A 12,957-nucleotide genomic window follows, 5' to 3' on the forward strand; every position below is an offset into this window, starting at 1 on the left:
GACAATCACTTTTTGCACTTTTTTAAATTTATTAATTTATATTTTATATATATTGTTCTTAATAGATGCTGCTTGTATAATATATGTTGTTTGTATATCTGGAGTAACAAAAATAATTTCCCCCTGGGATTATTAAAGTATTTCTGATTCTGATATTGTACATTTATCTGATACATTTAGTTACTAATTACTACGAATGAATAATGCTAAATATTATAAACAAATAAATTATAAAGATTGGATATTATTGATCCCTTGGTGAAACTGACAAGCTACCCAGCAATATTCTGCATTATTGTAATTCGGGTATGTTTTTGTTGTACTTATACTATACATTTGAATGTAGGACTTTCACTTGTAACAGAATATGTCTTCACTGTGGTATTCATATTTTTATATAAGTAAAATAGTATGATCTAATTAGCCTTTAAAATTTCACCTAATCTCTTAAAATCTAAAGATTATATTAAAAAATAGGATTTTTAAACCTTTGGTAGATTGTTTATTTATTTATTTATTTATTTATACATAACTGTGACACACAGGCACTTGATTATTTGTCTCATTTTATCCTAAAGTGCAATAGGCTCTTAATTCAGTTAGACAGTTATTTTTTATTTGATGGGTTTGTATGACACATTTATTGGCAAGGGAAATAAAGAGGCAATAAAGTAAAACAGTCCAGTAAAATAGAGTTTATAAAATGAATAAAATGCTGCTTTCTCTTACATCACCAGCAGAGGGAAGCATTGATCTTCCCATCACTGTTGCAAAGCTGCTCACCAGCAGGAGTATGTGGTGACTTTCTTTCTTTCTTGAATTTAGTGATTAAAAGAGGTTTGCGGTATTTCTACTTTACTTTTGTTTGCTGTTGCTGAGCAGCTTCTCTGTCGGTCAGAAACGTACTGAAGTATATTTTTCTATTAGCTGTGCACACTCAGTAACTGTAACGAGTAAAAAAGTAAAACTAGTTCCCAAATGTTCCCAAAGTGATAACATTTATGCTTCTTAAAGTGCAGAATTTCTGCATGTACTTCACAATGTGTTGAGGTAAACCTATGTTCTAGTCATGTATGCTTTAGGTCCTTTAAACTATGATGTTGCATAGCAACAAGTCCCTTTGCAGCCATGTTTGTTGTGATGATCATAGTAACAGTGAGGGCCGCTCAGGGTTGTATAGGAAGAGTGCAGAACAGAGCCCTTTGAATTCTGGGAAATTTTCCGGTTCTAAGATGGACCTGTGAAAACATAACTTTAAATCTCTCTGATTTAGTGGATTTCTTTATGTTTCTGATTTGTGTAAAAAAGCACCCTAAGCCTCACCCAAGTTCAAGTCTAGTAGCTACAATATGTGTTTCTATAAATATGAGTAGTTGCAAACATCTTATTGCCAATATTTATTATTATATAAAATAAACTTGTGGTTTAGACACTTAGACAATGTTATGAGTCTAAATGTAACTGCGTTTTTAATGGTATGAATCTTACTTGCAATGAAACAGATTAGAAAGCTTTAGAAATGTTGTCCATTCCATCACCTCAAAGGGAAATTAATCACATCCTGCTGTTTAGTGTGCACTCAGGAATGTACAACATGCTTCCAGTATATGGCCATTTCTTATGATTCCTGCGTGTCAGTGTGTGCCTGGAGAGCGTGTCTGTTTGTGAACACTGTGGCGAGCCTAGAAGGCCAAATGTTATATCACTGTGGGGCCAGCAAGAGTCAGTATTTCTCTGTCCCCCCTGTTATTTTTCACTCGCCTTCGATTCAATTAGCAGGATGCCCCCAAAATACAGAGTCTCCTTAGTCCCACCTCAATGTTTTTAGATGGGTTATGGCCTACTTAGACACAGATATCTGAGATATCTGAGTGGTATGCAGATGGCTTTAGTTATGTGAGTTCAGACATGAAGTCTAGAGCAGACAGGATTCCAATTGCTTGGCATACAGAACACAATTACTTACTCTGACGTTCAATAAGAGGCTGAAAGATCTGGTTCATCTGTTCCATTAAACAGTTACATCAAACCAAACTGAACGAGTCTCCCACAGGCAGCGATGACCACATCACTCAGTCAGCTGGGAATAAACAGACATACTCCCAATGACTGGTTCTTGTGACTCATACCACCAGGCTGAACTGGAGTCCTGGAGGGCTGATATGACACATTATAGAAGAACTTCAACTAAAACCTGAACTGATGGTACATGGTAATGTAATGTATTAACCAAATGTGGAAACATGTAAGGAGCACCTTGAAATTCTTTTTCCCACTCTGTATGTCATATGCTCTGTATGTTCCAGCACTTCATGCAACCATTAACACATTTAAATCCACTTGTGTATTAAAATCCAAAAAACAAAATGTATTTCTGGTTGCAACATTACATTAAATAAAAGAATTCTAGATGCCACGTGCATCATTTTATACACGTCACTCTCATTCAGCCATGCAGGCTAAACTTCTGCATGTACACATTGAAAATAAAGTTCTGAGACTCTCTACAGAGTTCAGCTGTGTTGATTTGCAATGACAGACCCTAGAGTGGGCCCAGTGTAGGCGAAGGGCTGCATAAAATGTCAGTTTTTAAGCAAGCAGGAGGCAAACAGCCTTGTACAGTTAACTGAAACCAGCACAGTGTATGAAGCAGAGGCCTCTCTCCATCTGCAGGAACTGGCCAGCAGGAGCAAGAGAGCATTTGGCCTCTGGGGGCTGATTGCCAGCTGCCCCACTCCTCTTCTACCCCGCCTCTTGTGCTATCCATGTCCACTGCAGCACTGTACACTTCAGGCTCCCTGGGGCCCGGGGCTCCAATCACAGATGCAGGCTCTCACCTCCCCTGCCTGTGTGCTCACTTTTCTGGCTCCCTCCTTCTCTCCGCCTGCAAGTGTGCCTCTCAATTGTAGAGGCTGGCTCACTCTTCAGGATTCAGGCTGCAGCGATGCTGGAACTCTTGGCCATGCTCATGGATCCATTTGTTTGCCACTGGAATATACAGAAAGACTATGTTTTAATATCTGAATAAAATGAAGCATAACGTTCCCGTGCCTTTTAAAGCTTTGGATAATTGTTTAGAGTCATAACATTAATTTCTGATAATATATGGTTCCTAGAAACAACACAGACACCTAAAGCTTCTGCAGCTGCTTTATTATGATTAATATCCTTCTGTTAGTTTAACTGGGTCCCTAGCACATGGTTCAGCGCTGGGAGTTCGATGTTTTGGGCCAACCAGCAGCAGATGTTAAGCTTCCAAGATGAACACTCAGTGTCTCAACTGCACTCTGTAACATCTCTAAATGCATAATGCAGCACACATGTGGCCTGCCTTTTGTACATTAGCTTCTCTATAACAGATGAGCTGAACACAAACAACAAACAGACCACGATAATCCTAAAAAAAACCTCCTAATCTGTTTTAAAAAAGAACAAGGAGTCTGATAAATTGCTGTTACTTGCTATTTTCCACATTCACGTCACAGTTGGCTCCTATTGACAGCAACATCACATCATACTGAATCTACTGACTCTTACCCCATTTGTCCCCAATAAGCACAGGACAGCCTGCATGCAGCGTGTCTACGTCTCCTTGACCGTTTCTGTGGAGATTCCACCAGAAGATAGCAGCTTTCTGTGAGGTGAAAAACAACATAAATCACTTTCACTAAGTTTCGTCTAAACTAAGTAACTAACTATTGATTAGTCAGTTATTTTCTTGATTAATCGAATTATCGTTTGGTATATAAAATGTCAGTAAGTAGTAAAAAATGCCCATCCAAGGTGATTTCATCAAATCTTTTGGGTTTGTTTTGTCCAACAGTCCAAAAGAAACTCAGTTTACTATAAGATGCAGAAAAGTATCTCCATTAAGCTATAACTAAGGTTTATTTGTCATTTTAAATTTTCATATAAAATTTAAATTGCGCTAAAATACAAATCGATTATCACAATAGTTAACTACTACTTTTACTTTTCTATTGATCGACTAGTTCAGCTTTAATGTAAAGGAGCTCCTGCAGTTACAGGATTTTATTGGTCAATTTTATGGGGTTTTATGTTCAGTTCTATCCACTGAATAACTTCCATTATAAAGAGCCAGGTGAGAACTCAATAAAATGAAAGGTGTAAGGTTAATGGCCTGGTAAATTTCTCACTGAAGCTTATTTATCAACCGAATAATCAGCTTCAACCTTCGCTGAGGCTCCACTCTACAATAGCAGTATTGTGGCAAAGAATCTCACAGCTGTTGTTGCTACGATCTGACCTTTCAGCATTTTGACAGCTGCATCAGAGAATGCGAGTGAGGAGAAAATAATCTATCTTGAGTCAAAAATGACACGAAGATGAAAGAAGCAGCTTTTTAGCTCATTGTGAGTGTTTACCTCCACGACAGGAACACTGAAGTTGGCGTAGATGAAGGCTGTGGACCCACCTGCCTCGACAGAGCTCAGCTGTGGAAAAGGACATTCCTTCAGAGTTGTGTCTTGTGTTTACATGCTCATGTTATGAAAAGCCACTCTGTCTTCTTTGCAAACCCTTTGCAAAAAGGCCATTCTTTTTTTAATCACTATCCAATTATACCCAACTTTCCACAATGAGTTCTTAATGATAAGTTACAAAACATAAATGAATTAACAGAAATTCAAAGGCAGAAATGCAGGAGTAGGCTGTATAACGGAGGTCAGGGACACAAAATAAGAGTTTGGTTTAAGCTCATTGGATGACAGAACATCTATAAAAGTATAATTTAGGTAGTGAGGTCAGATCTAGTCAGAGTTTGTGAGGCAGGTTGTTCCAAAGTCTTGCTGCACTCATGGCAGAGGACTGACCTCTGTGTTTTTAATTAAAGCTTTGGAAAAGCAGGAACAGGAACCTGCCCAGAAACCTCTGTTTGCTATCTGGGTCATACAGGGTCATAGGATGGTTGGAGTAAGACTTCACTCACATATATCATAAAGGTTGCCACTCGATTCCCAGTTTTCAGCTTGAACACAGGACTTGTAGGTGACTGCAAAACAAGTTGATTTATCATTATTAATGTAAGCACAGACAACATGCAAAGACATATAATGAGCTACTTAAACAAATCAAACAATCAACCTACCGTAGCATGGTCAAAGTGAGGCTCATAATGGCCACCAATCCCATAATTCACCACCTGGAGGTACTCGCCATATGGATGCTTCACATTTAGACCAGTGAGTCTGGAGATCTTCTGGTCCAGCTTTCCAACAGTGGACTGCGCTGAGCCCTTCAGCCATGCACTAGAAAATAAGAAATACTGATTGCACTGCAGCAATGGTCCAGCCTGCTCCAAGAACTAGTTTGAATTAAATAATTGATGATAAACAGATTGTTATAAACAAAGTGTGGTTAAGTAATTTGTACCTCTTGCTGATGCGGTACTCAGCTGTTGCTTGTTTCTCTCCAGTTGCCACCACAGATCTTCTCAACTTAACAGCAAAGACAGAAAACAGCAATTTTATGTTTATGATTGTTACAGCAGCCAAGCTTTGATGTCCAGCTGCAAAGCACTGACAAAATGTGAGTAATAGCATGAAACCACACTCACATAAGACAAAACCACAAATGTGAATTCAAAAAGTGGCAAGAATACAATTTCAAAAGCTGCTGTGAGGACAAACTTCCATTATTCTTCCTTTCTTCAACTTCTTATCTTATTATTCTGACCACAAATTAGGCAAAAATGTGCACGGGAGCCTTTTTTTTTAGAGTTAAGATACCTTACTTCCTCTATCAGTATCAGTTTGAAGATCCATCACCTCAGAGTCTGAGTCTGGAAGGAAGTCTGGGGAAGTCCAGATGTTTTGCTGCACTGCACTTCTTAAAACTGAGCCTCTGTGATTTATTTGGAAACACACACTGCATTCTGCTTATTTCATACACGTTTTCCAATTTGCAGTGGGTGCACAAACTGGCACAGTGTTTTACGTAGAAAACCGGTCACGCAACATTTCTGATTAATTTTGCAGATCAGACTACTGATGAATTCCACAAGGGACATTACTTCATTCAACACATTCAGTGCTCACACAAAGCAGTTTCTAAAGAAGGAAACTGTTAATAAAAACTAAAAGAAAATTATTATTTCACACAATTCATCACCAGGAAACCAACACAATGACCGATCGGTTAACTCTGAACAACTGCTACTGTACATACTGGCTCCTTCCAATAAGGCTCTGGGATCCAGCGTGTAAACCGTGCACTCTGCTTCAGACTAATGCCATACCCCCGGCCTGTTTTTAATAAACCACAAGCTGACATAATGACGAAATAAATACAGGGGTTTCCATCTGAGCAGAGGATGGAAAACTCATTGAACAATGCCAAAACCTCACAGAAACTATAGGGCACCAATTGAGTTAGCCCACCAAATATTCCCTAAAATAACTGAGTCAGAGAATTGTGAGGACAGTGCACTGTAGCTTTCCATTTAATGAACAGAAACATCAGTTGCTTTCAGATAGATACTGAAGCTCGATGATAGTAGACTGAATATTTACCATTGGAGCCCAGCAGGGTAATTTGGATAGTTTGAGGGGCTTAGCCAAGTTTTCATAGTAATGTATCCCTCATTCCTTTAAGCCTTGCTAAATGTTTGGAAGCAGACCAACTCTCCCTCCATAAGGTCTTTCCAGGATCGTTGCAGTCGGAAAGGTACACGGTTGGCTTAGACCCCAGCAGCCCCACAGCAGAGCAGAGTAATATATGCATATTTAGGAAAGAATATTCTATATATAGGCACCTTTACTCTTAATACAAAAACAAATTTCAGTCCTTGTAGCACAATGTTGCCCCTTGATTTCAAACTAATTTTCCTTTACGATGCACTCATTGCAATGACAAACTATAACCATCAAACTGTATTAACTAATGTTTTAATAATGAGAAAATGTTCTTATTATGCAAAATGGCCCAATTCAGAGACTAACACTATCATACATGTTACTATTATATGATTATTGGATTATTATTATGAATGCATTCATTTGTAAGCAGTATTTTACTGTCGTAGCTGGTTGAGTTGGAGCTAATTTGCACTACGTTATATACTGGCAGTTTAGTCTATAACAATTCACATATGTTAGAGGCTGATAATATTTTGTATATAAAGTTTTAACCTGCAAAGTGCAACTAAAATGTTTTGTATAATACTTCCCAGTAGTGGAGGAGAAATAAAAGTGGCATAAAATAGAATTATTCAAGTAAAAGTACCTCAACTTGAGTAAATGTATTTAGAGACAAAGATAAAAGCTTTGTTCACAACTTTTTTAACAATTAAATACTGTATTGCCTCCAAAGAGCACAAACCCTCCGTGATGAAGTTGAGACAAACAGAACCAATGCAGATAAACACGCAGTTATGTTACAGGATGCTTAGAGTCAGAAGGCAAGAAAACATTAATAATAATGAGAGTGATTAAGCTGTAGTGGATGACCAGTATCATAAAGTGTGACACCTTATGAGTATTATTATATGAATCACTGCCTATGCAACTTGTACCATTGGACATTTACACTACTGTAGTGTGTGTCTATACTGAAGGCAGTCTATATAAGATGGACTCACACAGGGAAGTCCTCTTTAGGACAGAGGCCACAGTAAATATCTTTATTCGAGATTGCACTACAAGTGTAATGTAAAATTTTATAGTCCTGCTGAAAGGGTGCCAATTTCATTACACTTTTAATTTCAGAGAAATGGAAAACTAACATCTCAGCATCTGTCCAGGTGGCCTGAAGAAAATTAAACTGTGCCTGGAAACATCCTGAAATAATAGTGATAGCCAATATCAACAGAGGGCAATGTCTTGGCAGAAAGCCATAAGGACACAATATGTCTTAATTAAACAAACAATATCCCTGGTATTGTTTAATTGTAGGAGAAATCTGTTTACAAAAAGCCCTGATTCTTCAATGCGAGACTATGGTATAAGGTGCTCACATTGCAATACAAAAATGTTTTGTTTTCTACCATGGTTCTTCTATTCGTTAACTTCAACAATCTTCAGCAGACTCTCTTGAACTCTTGTGGTTGCCAAGAAAAAACTTTGCAGCTTCGCTTTTTGTGAGTCTCATGTGGAGGAAATAGCACAGCTCCTCCGTTTGTTGAGAACACTCGACAAAACAGAGATTACAGAACTACAAGGATCTAATTGGATAAACTAAAAATGGATGATTGTAAGAACATGGCTAATTTTTTAAAATTCCTAAAAAGCTGACATATTGGTGACACGTGTTGTTTGGTTTTGTTTTTTACCCACATGTGATGAGAGAAATTTCACACTGCTGGCACTTACTCCTGATTGGGCGAGCCCCTTGATGTCCTCAGCCTCTGTGTCCGTGATGAAGTTGTGGTACAGGACAACATACGGCTGCAGGCTTAACACTTCACGTCTTACCGGCAGCAGCAGCAGTCCAGGGTCCCCATTGGTGAAGTAGTCGCAGAATAGTCTGGGGTTTTTAAAATGCATTGGCTGCTAGGAGAAACAGCCGAGGTCCATTAAAAATATCAAAACAAGAATTGTTTTTCATCCGCAAACAATTACACTTTTTTGGGAAGGAAAACTCCAACTACACTCTTAATAAAGGTTGAAACTTGAGAACAAAGACAAATCTGTGACAAACTACTTGGAGCTGTTGAAATGATTTTATATTATTTTTTATTTTAAATACTTTTAGCAATGCTAGCTATGGGGTTTAAGAATGGCATTGGTGTTCTGTCCACTATGGTTCATCCTTAAATATCTCAATATAACAACTACTGGATTGATTGCTAATGAGTTTTTGTACAGACATTCATTGTCCCCAGAGGATGAAGCCTACTGATTTTGGTGATCATCAGCCTTTTACTCTAGCGTCACCACGAGGTTTAATTTGTCATTACCAAATATCTGCAAAACTTTACTTTGGTGCTAATTAGCAAATATTAGCACGCAAACACACTAAACTAAGGTGGTCAATGACATAATAAACATTATGCTTGCTAAACATCAACATGTTAGCATAGCACCACTGTGCCTAAGACTTAACATCCAAATGTGATTTATATAAAATAAATACTAAAAACAGAGCTGGAATAATAACACACAGGAAAATAATGATTTTCTTGAAGCCACTTTCTACATTTTCTACCTCTTTTATACACAAGTTGTGCCCTATAACATTACACATTCAGAGGAATGACATAATGCACTGTATATTTTTTTTAACATATACCCAAATGTACCATTACAGATCAACATCATTTGAACAAACTGGATCTATTGTTATGTCCCTGAAGGGATAGATGTGCTGTTGAAAAAACAAAGCTCCATGGCACATTTGGTTAGTATTATACAATTAAGAATATTCTGGTTCTTGTCCTAAATTATCCCTGATCCCTTTCAGATATTTTCCTAACACACTGTATGTGTTAAGAATTATTAAATGTGATAAATACCTGAGAGCCTTGGGTCTGGCAGAGTCTCTCGTAAGTGTCCCTGGTTCTTAAATAATTAGAGGTGGGTCTCCTCAGCCCATCGCCCCTGAGTGATTTGGGACTCGTAACCAGCAGCTTCTCGTATTTCTCAACATTCTGCAAAACTCTTCCATTCATTGGATCTGAAAAGAAATGCGTAAACAGAGTAGTCATACATTATAGGGCATTACAGGCTTCAGTTTAGAGAGGCAGGTCATGCTGTTCACAGAAATAAAGACGGTTTTCAAAGAACTGTTTACGCACAACAGACAGGATTAAGGGGAAGGGAGAAGTTAAATGGAAAGAATTACCATGATGCAGTAACTCCTGAGATAGACTGAGAGCATAAGAGATGTTTCCTGTCTGAAACAATGAGAGGAATTTAGGGCAGTGCAATCCACCAATCATCTTACAAATGTGCACTTAAGTGTTCTTCTTTGTACTTTAAAGTGAGAGAAGGCCAGATGGTCGAGAGCATCCTCCAAAGTCCCCTCATTCTCTGGGCTCCACTCGCCTCCTGTTCCCCTGAAGAGACGCACAGACTCCTCTAACCACTGCACGGAGTGGTAGTAGTCTTCCTGCTCGTAGGCCACCTGTGTAAAATAAAACCCTTGTTACTTTTTTAATTACTACTGAGAATCATTCTGAACGCGGAGTGTTGACACACTCAGCTGTCTTCTGGCACTAGACTGAAGAACCAAATGTCAGCTGGCTCTGGTTCATATACATGCATGGTTGCCAGATTTGGATCAGTTTTAGGGAGATGAACTGATTTTAGCTAAGAATCCACATCCAGTTAACTGGTTAGCTGTGAGCCCGCCAGAATCAGACCAGTTTCTTCAGCCAATTCTATCACGTCATTCAGCTGGCATGATGTTGTCACCCAAGCGTGCCAGCTTTAGGCTGCCTTTGAATTTAATTCCGAAAATATGGCATTACCCAGTGATGGCAGGCAGGAGGAATGCAGAAGTGTGATGTGAAATAAAGCAGACGAAATTTAACTTTTGGATTTTGTACCCTTTTAACAAGTGATTATTTTTGATGCTTTTTGTGTGTGACTGGCTGTGTTTTTATTTCTTGGTCTTGATCCTAATGAGATTACCTGATTAAATTAAAGTTCTAATGACAGAAGCATTAATTGACTTAATGTTTTCTGCCCATTTTCACCTTGACTTGGTCTCATCCAGGGCTGCAACTCATGATTTCATTATTGATTAATTGGTTATTTGAGTAATCTGTTTAAAAATGCTTTACCAGAGCCCAAAGTAATATCTTCAAATTACATATTTCTTTATAGACATTATATTTAATATCATATAAGATGAAGAAAAGCAGCATATCCTCACATTTGAAAAGCTGGAACCAGGAAATATTTAGAAATATTTGGTTTAAAACAAATTACTGAATCGATTTGATTATCAAAATAGTCTATTCATTTTCTGATGTACTTGTTGATCAATTGACTAAATCTTGCAGTTTTAATCTCATTGGATAAAAAAACCAAAAACAAAGTAATACTTTCTCTGCCTGGCTTATTGTCATACATGTTCTCTGCAGCTTGTAAATTTAACAGATTACACCTGTCTGATTTCTCAAGCAAGTACATTATGGATTGAACTACACCACGTCTGTTGATCAAAGAACACCTTGAGCATTATTTTTACACTAAGAAAGTCACGAACACTGGCTGCAGTCTCTCTCTTTACCTGGTCTCAAACCCCTTTTGTAGCTGACTTGACTTGATTAAGTAGGTGCTGACTACAGGCCTGACAGCACCCACACAGAAACAGGGTGACATGTGGCTCCTCCCATCACAGATTATATCCACAACTCCTCCAGACCACACACAAACAAAAATTCCAGTGTACCGTTTAACCCCACAAACTCAACTAATCACACACACCGACTCATGTATCAACCCAATCACTGGTTTTATACCCAGTTCACAACATTACACCCCATAATTTGGGAGTTAGTCTTTAAAGAAGCAATAAATTCTTAAAAATAGAAAATATCAGGCAGATCTCAGTATTTCCTGAGGGAAGGTAAGCTGTAAAAACCCTTCAAATGAAATAGACATGGTACAAACTTCCTCCTTACAAACCCTGGTTTTGAGGACCAGTTTAACAGCCATATAAAAGCACGTGCACGCAGGTCTTTTACTGACAACACCAAGCATCTCTGTTTACAGACTGCCTCAGATGATCTCAGCCTGACTACAAGTGAAGGCAAGCTCTGCCCTTCGCTCCTAACGCTTCTGCTGCGTGAGATAATGTCTTTTCCATACAAGACGATTCTCCCACACAGTGCCCTGCCCTTACACATCACCACTGTACATAAACAGTGGAATTCATTGTGGGGAAACCTTTTTTTTCCTTTCATACTTATTTATCTTCACATGAAACAGATTCCCAGGCACGCAATGGGAAGAATTCCACTTTTTTCCAGGCTGACTGTCTGGATTCCAAACACACAATGACTGACAGGTTTGGGATAAAACTATTTTGCAGACCTTTGGAATCGGATGTTAATTAGGGAAGGGCATTTTCACATCAATATCTTCCACATATATTCTTTAAATATCTCTCCATTTCATTCAGAAAAGTGACCATGAAGGATGACAGATTTTCTGACTTTCAACACGCTCTCAACATGTTTTCTTGGTGTTAGGAAATACAGGTGAAAAATACGTACAAGTACAAGAACTGTAACATTTTGAAGTATTTGTACTTCACTACTTCCATTTAATGTTACTCTAGTCATCTACTTACACATTTTACAGGGAAATTTACTTTACAAACTGTAGTTATTAGTAAACCTGGGGTTCCCAACCTTTTTTGGCTTGTGAACCCTCACCATAAAAGCATGTTGGGATCTCCACTTCATGTTTCAGATGTCAGTTGTTAGCAGTTCCACCACAGAGACATTTCTCCTTTAAACTTCCCAGATGGTTTTATTTAAAAAAATGTTTGAGGCCCAAAAAGATAAAACTCTTGTTTCACAAGATTATTTTTTTTACTTTCCTTTCCCATCAAACCTCTTGCAACCCCTCAATCTTGGATTATGAATGCAGGACTTCTACGTGTAATGGAGCATTTTTAGATTGTTTTAGACTTCACACAAGTACACACTACTTCTTCCACCAAAGGAAATAAAGAGGAAAAACAATGGGAGGAAGCAATAAAGGGAAACACTTGATTATACCTTTCCAACCAGAAAGCAGTCATCACCAGACAAAGGGACAGACACTGTAGGCAGGTATATATCAATGGGCTTGCCATTAGTGACTCTCTGGAAACGACCCCTTACGAGGCTCGCAACTTGAAGAGCATACACGTCCTGCAGCCTCATCAGCCCCTTAGCGGCCCCCTGGAGGTCTTCCAGTTTGGGCAGATCTGCCTCTTTCTCCTCGTAACTGGACCTGAGGGCTGGACAGCAGAGGGCCAAAAGGTGAAGTGTGTGTGTGTGTG

General features: G+C 38.5%; 1 protein-coding gene across 1 annotated transcript; it reads right to left on the reverse strand.

Moving 5' to 3' along the window:
• Positions 1-1,761: 1,761 nt before the first annotated feature.
• On the reverse strand, positions 1,762-12,915 carry p4ha3 (prolyl 4-hydroxylase, alpha polypeptide III; the record flags this gene model as incomplete). Its single annotated transcript, XM_035679542.1, is given in 11 exon segments — positions 1,762-2,988; positions 3,538-3,634; positions 4,386-4,454; positions 4,949-5,011; positions 5,108-5,267; positions 5,392-5,456; positions 8,328-8,504; positions 9,470-9,630; positions 9,799-9,850; positions 9,931-10,080; positions 12,692-12,915. Coding segments are annotated over 11 exon segments (1,289 nt in total), but the record flags the coding sequence as incomplete, so codon positions are not given.
• Positions 12,916-12,957: the final 42 nt, after the last annotated feature.

The sequence above is a fragment of the Morone saxatilis genome, unplaced genomic scaffold (assembly GCF_004916995.1).
Source record: "Morone saxatilis isolate NCDOM2014 unplaced genomic scaffold, NCSU_SB_2.0 Contig8, whole genome shotgun sequence".
Taxonomy (NCBI): domain Eukaryota; kingdom Metazoa; phylum Chordata; class Actinopteri; family Moronidae; genus Morone; species Morone saxatilis.